This window comes from Vicia villosa, linkage group LG2 (genome assembly GCF_029867415.1).
Source record: "Vicia villosa cultivar HV-30 ecotype Madison, WI linkage group LG2, Vvil1.0, whole genome shotgun sequence".
NCBI lineage: Eukaryota > Viridiplantae > Streptophyta > Magnoliopsida > Fabales > Fabaceae > Vicia > Vicia villosa.
This window is the reverse complement of record NC_081181.1, coordinates 204227372-204236937: the sequence shown is the minus strand read 5'-3', so window position 1 is coordinate 204236937 and position 9566 is coordinate 204227372. Positions and strand designations below refer to the sequence as shown.

The 9566-nt window shown below is 31.7% G+C and overlaps 1 protein-coding gene across 2 annotated transcripts; it reads left to right on the top strand.

The window, feature by feature from the left end:
- The first annotated feature begins 273 nt into the window (after nt 1-273).
- LOC131648005 (G-type lectin S-receptor-like serine/threonine-protein kinase SD2-5) lies at nt 274-2185 on the top strand. Of its 2 annotated transcripts, XM_058917806.1 has the most exons (2): nt 348-571; nt 883-2185. In XM_058917806.1, exons 1-2 carry the CDS (start codon nt 488-490, stop codon nt 2020-2022), a joined length of 1224 nt encoding a protein of 407 aa, XP_058773789.1. In that variant the 5' UTR covers nt 348-487; the 3' UTR covers nt 2023-2185. The 2 variants fall into 2 exon arrangements, with proteins under 2 accessions (XP_058773788.1, XP_058773789.1); XM_058917805.1 differs by having other exon boundaries at nt 274-2185.
- The last annotated feature ends 7381 nt before the right edge of the window (nt 2186-9566 follow it).

The following is a 9566-nucleotide window of genomic DNA, read 5'->3' as shown; positions in this document are numbered from 1 at the left end:
CTACAAACACAGTCAACAAAGGGGTTTCTTCAATGGTGTTGCAGGATACTGGAAATTTGGTTTTGGTTGGAAGCAAAAACAATAGTACAGTAATTTGGCAGAGTTTTGATTTTCCAACTGATACTTTGATCCCTTCACAGAATTTCAAAGAGGGAATGAAACTTACCAGTTACCAGTGAACCTAGTCAAAATAACCTCACTTATTTTCTTGAGATCAAATCTGGTAATGTTATTCTTTCAGCTGGTTTCAAAACTCCACAGACTTATTGGACTATGCAGAAGGATATTCGTAGAATCATTGATAAGGACGGCGATGTTGTTGTTATTGCAAATCTCAGTGACAATACTTGGAGATTCTATGATAACAACAACTCTTTGTTATGGCAATTCATTTTCACTTTTGTTGCAGGTATAAATTCAAGTTGGATTGCAGTTTTAGGAAGTGACGGTGTCATTACTTTCTCAAATCTCAACGGTGGTGGATCAAATGGTGGTTCTTCAACAAGAATACCACAAGATCCTTGTCAAACACCAGAGCCTTGTGAACCTTACAACATATGCACAAATAGTGGTAAGTGTAGCTGTCCTTCTGTTCTTCTTCCTAGTTGTAAACCAGGTTTTGTTTCTCCTTGTGGTGATGATAAATCAGAAAAGTCTATTGAACTTCTGAAAGCTGATGATGGACTTAGTTACTTCGCGCTCGATTTTCTTCCGCCCTATTCGAATACCGATTTGGCCGGTTGTCAAACATCTTGCCGTGGAAATTGCTCTTGTCTTGCAATGTTCTTCCATACAAGTTCAGGGAACTGTTTCTTGTTGGACAGTGTTGGAAGTTTTCAGAAATTCAATGATTCTGATTCTGGTTATGTTTCTTACATTAAGGTTGTCTCAAGTGATGAAAGTGGAACCAGAAATAAGCACATCATCATAGGTGTTGTGGTTGCTGTCATATTAACTTTGGTTGTAATTCTGCTCTTTGTCGTGGTTCGATACTACAAGAAAAAGAAAAATTTAGCTCGAGAGAATTCAGATGAAGACGATTTCTTGGAGAATTTAACCGGTATGCCAATCCGTTTCCGCTATAAAGATCTTGAAGTTGCAACTGATAACTTCTCTTTGAAGCTTGGTCAAGGAGGTTTTGGATCAGTTTACAAAGGAGTTCTACCTGATGGAACTTATTTAGCTGTGAAGAAGCTAGAAGGTATTGGTCAAGGGAAAAAAGAGTTCAGAGCTGAAGTTAGCATCATTGGTAGCATTCATCACCTTAATTTGGTAAGGCTTAAAGGATTTTGTGCAGATGGAACTCATAGACTTCTAGTTTATGAGTATATGGCTAATAACTCATTGGATAAATGGATATTCAAGAAGAAGAAAAGCGAATTTATTTTGGATTGGGATACAAGGTTTAATATAGCATTAGGAACAGCAAAAGGACTTGCTTATCTGCATCAAGAGTGTGACTCAAAGATTGTTCATTGTGACATTAAGCCTCAAAATGTACTTTTGGATGATCAATTCACTGCAAAAGTTTCAGATTTTGGTTTAGCTAAGCTAATAAATAGAGAACAAAGCCATGTTTTCACAACGCTGAGAGGAACACGTGGCTACCTCGCACCTGAGTGGATAAAAAACTATGCTATATCAGAGAAAAGTGATGTATACAGTTATGGGATGGTGTTGCTAGAGATAATTGGTGGAAGGAAGAACTATGATCCTAACGAGACTTTAGAGAAATCCTATTTTCCTCTGTATGCTTTTAAGATGATGGATGAAGGGAATCTAAAGGATATCATTGATTCAGAGTTGAAAATGGATGAGGAGTGTGATGATAGGGTTCATTGTGCTATAAGTGTTGCATTGTGGTGCATACAAGAAGACATGTCTATGAGACCTTCCATGACAAAAGTTGTGCAAATGTTAGAGGGTGTTTGCAATGTTCCTAAGCCACCAAAATCCTCCAATGAAGGAGACACATCTTCTGATGCTTATCTATCAGGAATTAGTCTATCAGGTCCAAGATAACAATTGTGTTAATAATTAGCAGCTGTATTTTAACATTTTAGCATGTGATTAGTAACAAATTAGCAGTTGTATTTTACCATGTGATTAGCATATAGCATAGGTAGCTCCTTGAGTATCTCTTATGTTTTAATTACATATCTAAGAGTCTGTTTGGTAACACCAAAAAAAGAGCTTTTAGCTTTTAGCTTTTCAGCTCATATTAACAAAAAAGCTCTGTTTGGTAACTGTCATTTAGCTTTTAGTTTGTAGTTTTTTTACTAGCTTTTAGCTTTTTTCTCAAAAGCTATTTAAAGTAGCTTTTGAGCTTTTAGCTTTTAGCTTGTGACTTTTTATTTCATTTATACCCCTATTATTTTAATAAAAATACAATTTTACCATATATATATATATATATATATATATATATATATATATATATATATATATATATATATATATATATATATATATATATATATATATATATATATATATATATATATATATATATATATATATATATATATATATATATATATATATAGAGGAGGGATCAAATTACACCCGAATAGTTACACCACGAGTTACACTCGTTCAATAACTACATTTCGAATTAATATTTTTTAAATTCAACCGTTGGATTGAAACATAATATCATATAGATCATACCTATAAAATTTGAGCTTAATCTATAATGATTTACTATACGATCAAGATATCCAAAGATTAACGTCAAAATGAGCTTTCATATAACGTTAATTTTGATGTAATTCAATGACATAGTAAATCGTTATATATTAAACTCAAATTTTATAGGTATGATCTATATGATATTATGTTTCAATCCAACGGTTGAATTTAAAAAATATTAATTCGAAATGTAGTTATTGAACGAGTGTAACTCGTGGTGTAACTCTTCGGGTGTAATTTGATCCCTCCTCATATATATATATATATATATATATATATATATATATATATATATATATATATATATATATATATATATATATATATATATATATATATATATTTAAAACAGTTTTTGCGTTGTATAATTATATTCGTGTCGATTAACAAAAAAAATGCAATATTTAATATTTTTTAACGATATTAAAATTAAATTTGTGAAACATTAAGAGATTATTATTTTAAATTAGTATAATTGAATTCAAAATCGTAATGATGTTATTTTATATATTTCATTAAATTTATATATAAATTTTATTATATAAGTTTATTTAAAATTTTATATATAATTGTTCCATATATGTTGATGTTATTTTTAATTTTAATATATATTAATTTTTTTTTTTTGCATGTGTTTGTTAATATATGAATTTTTATTTTATAAAAATTAATTTAATTATATAGCACAATAATATAATAAGACTATCGATTTCTTAATTAAGAATGTCCTTTTATGTCATTTTGTATTTATCAGCTAGTATAACAGCTAATTTACCAAACACTCAAATTAATTTATCAGCTACCAGCTAAAAGTCATCAGCTACCAGCTACCAACTACCAGCTACCAACTACCAGCTACCAGCTAAAAGTCATCGGCTACCAGCTACCAGCTAGTTTTACCAAACAAAGCCTAATACATAATTTCGTCATCAATATCTCCTAATCTTTAGGCATGTAGTACTGGAAATCTGTTTTATATAATCCTTTTCCAATGAATGAGAAAATCAGACAATGCCGTATATTATTTCTCTATGGTATCAATAGCGGGTTTCCAAAACCTAAAGTGATACTCTAATTTTTCTTCTCCTCCTTTAGTTTTCGGCCGGTCTCAATGAGAATACCATGGCCGAAAATAATTCTGATGGAAAAAATACACAGAAGTATATGAGTGACTGCAATAAAGGCAAGAAGCAGATTCTTTTAAGAAGACTGTCTACCCCAATTGTGGGTGGTCAGGCCATGAAACTGTTTTTTGCTTCAAAGTTATTGGCTATCTAGAATTGGGAAATAATGGAAGTGGAAATGGAAAGAGAGCCAAAAAAGTCAAATGTGTTGTTGATGCTAGAAAAGGTGCTCTTGGTGTTGTTAATGCTTTCCAATCTGCAACACCAATCATGAGGGACAACATAATTATACGACTCCCGACTAAAGCGGTTCCAGGCCCAATATTTTTGAATTTTCCACATTACACTTAGTTGATGATGAGGTAGAGGTGCCAACCAAAATAGGTTCTCCCTCAGGGGTTCTGCACAATACAGAATGGGCCGCAGGAGTTCGAGGAGCACTAAAAGAAATCAATCTTTAAAGTTCTTCAACATGTCCATATAAACACCAAACATCTTGGATTTATGAAAAAATGAAATCATCCCTTACCCGTGAAGGGATCCTAAGAAACCCGTGAAGGGGGTCCTTAGAAGTGTGCGACACAGAAAACAAATTAAAAAAATAAGACCACGGGACTGGCTTTTACCCCGATACTCACATCAATATTGGAATACTTTACGAAACGCCTAACGTGTAGATCGGAGGGGGAATTATTCATTTACGAAACGCCTAAGGAGTAGATGGGAGGGGGGAATATTCATACGCCTCCACAACGCTTCCTCAAACCCAATGAAGGGCAACCTAAACTTCAATAAAGTAAAAATACACTCGTAGAAGGGGACAAAGTATTCAACAAAGTAGCTACAGGTCCTCTTGCCAGCATCAACATGTGAAACTGACTAGCTAGAAGAAGGACTCACTTCAATGTGAGCTTCCTCCTCTTTCTCATAACTGTCAAAGTAAGAAATCATCCCCATTAATTCGGGGTCCATCCAGCGATAAATAGGAGCATCCTCCAACTCCATTAAGCCTATGCATCCCCGTTAAAATATTTGTTCTCGACTGTCATAAAATAGTTAATGCCAGTCAGAAACTACACTAATACTCCTAAAAATAAGATGATTTGTATTCTCTATATTGCTAGGGTCCCGACTATGTGCCTCGTAATGGTAAAATAGCGAGCTCGTCGCTCATCTCGAGCCCCTATAGCAGAACTTGAATCCGTATAAGATCCAATGGAGGAAACAAGATGGATAACCACCTCCCTAAATTCTAGATTGTTGGAGTTCCCCACTCCATATCTTTTTCAAAAGAATCATTAATACTTCTCTTAGTAGAAGAACCGAAAGCTTTGTGTCCACTCATCACTTGACTTCAGTTCGTCTGCCATATAACTCAGGTTAGCAGTCAAAATAGGATAGCCATATGAAATAGTTCGGTGCCGGCTTTGGCTAATATGCATAAGGATTTTACTTATGCACCATGCATAAGCCTACATAAGACCATGTGCAATGGGTCTGTTGAGTTTGAACTCAACATGCAAAATCCACTCCAATGGGTGTTGAGAGAGGTGTTGAGTGTGTGCTGGAAGAGAGAGGTGTTGAGAAAACTCAACACAATTGAGGCTGACGCAGGGGACACGTGGCAGCAGATGAATGGCTGAGTGAAAAATAAAAATAAAATTTAAATAAGAATATGAAAATAAAAAGTGGTGGGGTAGGGTGTTGAGTGAAAAACCATTGGAGAGGGTAAAAGTTGAATGAGTGTTGAGTTATTAGGTGGAAGAAAGAGAAAATGATGTGGAGTGTTGGGAGTTGAAAAAGTGGATGTTGAGTGTTGAAACCATTGTACATGGTCTAAGTCATTGAATCATGTTTTTAATCCAGTATTGAGTATTGAGTATTGAGTATTGAGTATTGAGTGGTGAGTATTGAGTATTGAGTAATAACAATTGATGTCTAGAATTTGATCCAATGATCAAAGGGTCTATAATAATCTATGCATGGTGCATAGATTTTTATCTATGCACGGTAACTGCACCCGTTCGGTGCCCATTAAGGATAGTTCGTAAGCCGCAAATAGCTTGTTGGGTTAGGCATACATAACTATAAATTTTTAAGGGTGCATGTGTGTGGTCTAGCGGTGAATCGCTTGAGTCTTGAGAGTGTGCTCCTCTCAAGGTCTCAGGTTCGAAACCCGCTAGATCCAAATTGCTTATTAAAAAAAAACTATAAATTTTTAAAAATTATATTAATATTAATATTTAAAAATAATTTTTTTCTTTTAAATATTATACATTAATAAAATCAAATTAATATTTAATTATTTTATATTTTATTTTAATAATACCTCATATTATATTAGTTTCTTTTATGTTAAATATTAATATTATTTTATATAATTTAGACTTGTATTGAATTTAAATATATATTATAATATTTATAAATAATGATAGAGTAATTAAAAATATATTAAATTTAAGATAATATAATTTTTATTGTATTTATAATAAATATTATATGATTTTTATTATAGTTTTGTATAAAAAATAAAAATAGTCGTATAGGGTCGTATAGCCCGAAGCCTATATTGAACTAGGTTTGTGTAGTACAGTAATTTTTTAGCCCTTATCATAATAAAGTTTTTTTATCCAACCTTAGAAAGCTCGAGGCCCGTAAGAACCAACCAAAATAGAGTTGAGTAACCTGTTTTAATAACTCTTCTCATAATTTTATTTAGGCTTAATTGCAATTTTGATCCCCTTATTATCTATTTTTTTGGGTTTTGGTCCCACTATTTTAAAATCCGGAATTTTAGTCCCTATATTTTAGTTGTCTGAGGATTTTGGTCCCCTTACAAATCTGAAGGCAATTTTAAATGAAATGACGCTCACATTGATGATGTGTCAGTGTCAGTTCAACAGGGAAATATTAAAGAAAAAAACTAATTTTATTTAAGATTTATGTTGAACATGTCATCAATGTAAGTTTCATTTCATTAAAAATTGCTTTTGAATTTGCAAGGAGACCAAAATCCTCAAAAAACTAAAATAAAGGGACTAAAATTCCAGATTTTAAAATAGGGGGACCAAAACCCAAAAAAAAAGAATAATATGGGGACCAAAATTGAACTTAAGCCTTTTATTTATTTCAAAACAACTAAACGCAAAATCCATACATTTAATTAGAAACCTCTAAGTTGAAATACCTTGGTAAAATTTTTGAATTAAAAAAATCAAAATAACTTAACATTTTATATAATAATGTATGGGAAAATACTCTTTCGTCCTTTAACTTTATTTCGGGGTCTATTTTGGTCCTTTAATTTTTAAAAAGGCCAATTTAATCTTTTAATTCTACAAACCGTCTCATTTACGTTCTTTCTGTCTATTTTCCACTAACAGTGTTTACTTTTGTATATGTGGCATTCCAGTTTGCATCTAGTCATCATCTTCTTCCTTTCAATCCCACCAAAAACCAGAAATTCATATTAATCGATCTAGAAACTCATGTTGCTAAAAGCAAAATTGAAAGAATTAAAATCCATCAGTACATTTCACACATTTTTCACTTTCTCTTTTTCTCCCTTTCTCTATGAGCATATCCTTTTCTTTCTCTTTGAACTTTTCATCTCTCTAACCTACATTTGAATTTTCAGCTAATTTTTTCTTCGATCTTTCAATTTTGAAGCTTTCAAGGTTCAATTCAACCATCGTGAGAGTGCGAAACCGTCTAGAATTCATCGAGTTGAAGCCTTTCTTAAATTTCAATCACGTTCACCAAATTTTTGTTTACTGTCGTAATTGCTCGGTGTTGGTGATTTGGGGTTGCGATTGAAAAAGCTCCAATTTGAGTTTCTGTATTATTGATTTGTTTTCGCTCTATGGCTTTGTAATTTTGCATCTTTTTTTTTCTTCATATTTTTGTGGTCAAAACTCATAGATTTGAACATTTTCATTTCATTTTACTGTAAAATCAAAAACTATTATCATCACATTGTTATAGTTTGTATTTGCTTTATATGAACCCAATCAAGAAAATCCATAAAATACTTCATCACATTCATCAATTCAAATTTGGGGAAGAACGCAAATTTGAGATTTTTTTGCTATCCATAAATTTATTTTCTCATTTTTCATTAAACTACTATTAAAATATATTTTTATAATATAGTTGTGGATTTCAATTTAAGGACAAATTAGGAGATTGAATTTTTCCAGGTGAGGTGGTTATTCATATTTGATGAGTTTTTTGACAATGCTATGAATCTTGCAAGAAATCTTATGAATGTTGCCAAAAATCTTGGTTTTGGATGAATACTTTGCTATATTAGCGTCAATTATATGTCAAGTGGCCATTCATTTTGACTTTGACTAACAGACCTAACGGAAAGGACAAACGTGACAGTATTTAAAAAATTAAAGGATCAAATTGAACTTTTTAAAATTTTAAAAATCAAAACGAACTCTGATGTATAGTTAAATGACATAAAAGAGTAGAGAGAGAATATTTTTTATTTTTTATAATAAAGGTCATACATTAGATAACTTTTATGATAGATTATATTTAACTATTTTCTATACAGTTAATAAATTCTACTGATTATTTTTTAAATTGATAGACTCGATAATGATTTAATGATCAAATTTTAACTCCATCTAATTGTGATTATAAAGTCCAATTTCTTTTAAAGATTAATCTCTTTAATAGAGAAAGATTATAATAGATGGTAAAATACTTTTCAAGAAAATTTAAGACTGTATATTTAGGCCGAATAATATTTTGATTAAGCTATAAAAGATCTCTTACTTTCTCATCAAATATTTTTAATTTATTTTATTTTTTAAAATTTATTTTAAATAAAAAAGTTGACTAACTTGACCGGGAGCCAACGACGGTATAGATAATCTTAAGGGTTAAATAAGTTTTTAGTCCCTATAAATATGGCACTTTTCACTTTTAGTCCTTACAAAAAATTTCGTCGAACTTTGGTCCTTCCAAAATTTTCCGTCACGATTTTTGGTCCCTCCCGTTAGATTGCACTAACGGAGGCTTACGTGGCATGCCACGTATGACGCCACGTCAGATAAAGTCAAAACTAAAAAAAAAGACAGATTGCGGGAGTTTTAAACCCCCTTTAAATAACTTAAAAACAATAATTTTAAAGCACCAATTCCCAATATTTTTCACATCAATTTTCCGAAAAAGAAATACCCAAATTTTTTGCATAACGGATTACAACACATTAGCTTGACTAATCAGTACCGCTTACTCTAACATTAAATCCATGGAGTTGAAGTAGTTTATGCTTAAGTCTACTTTAATATTTTGACAAGAATTTGATGAGTTCAATGCTGCACCTTAAAAACTAAACTAGCATCAAATATTTCCTAGTTCTGATAAAACTACACTTTGTGCAGGGTAGAAAAAATATATATACTACAACACTGATATTTAAACTACCAAAGAAAAAGAAAGACACATGCAAACAAGTCATAACACATTTGAAAGCTAACCAAATATAACTATTTTCAGTTCGTGCTAGGTGTACAGATGAATTTAACCTCTAGCTTTAAGATGGTTTAGGAGAATATATTACGCAAGTATAATGTTCAAATGAACCTTATGGAAGCAGTGAATTCAAGATAATGAAACTATATATTATTTATGAAAGAGTTGAGCTCATAGGCTCTACTCTACAATGCAGGAAAATGATAACCAGAGGCAAAGACTTCTATCCAAAGCTATGCTCCAACCTAGGGCTGGACAATG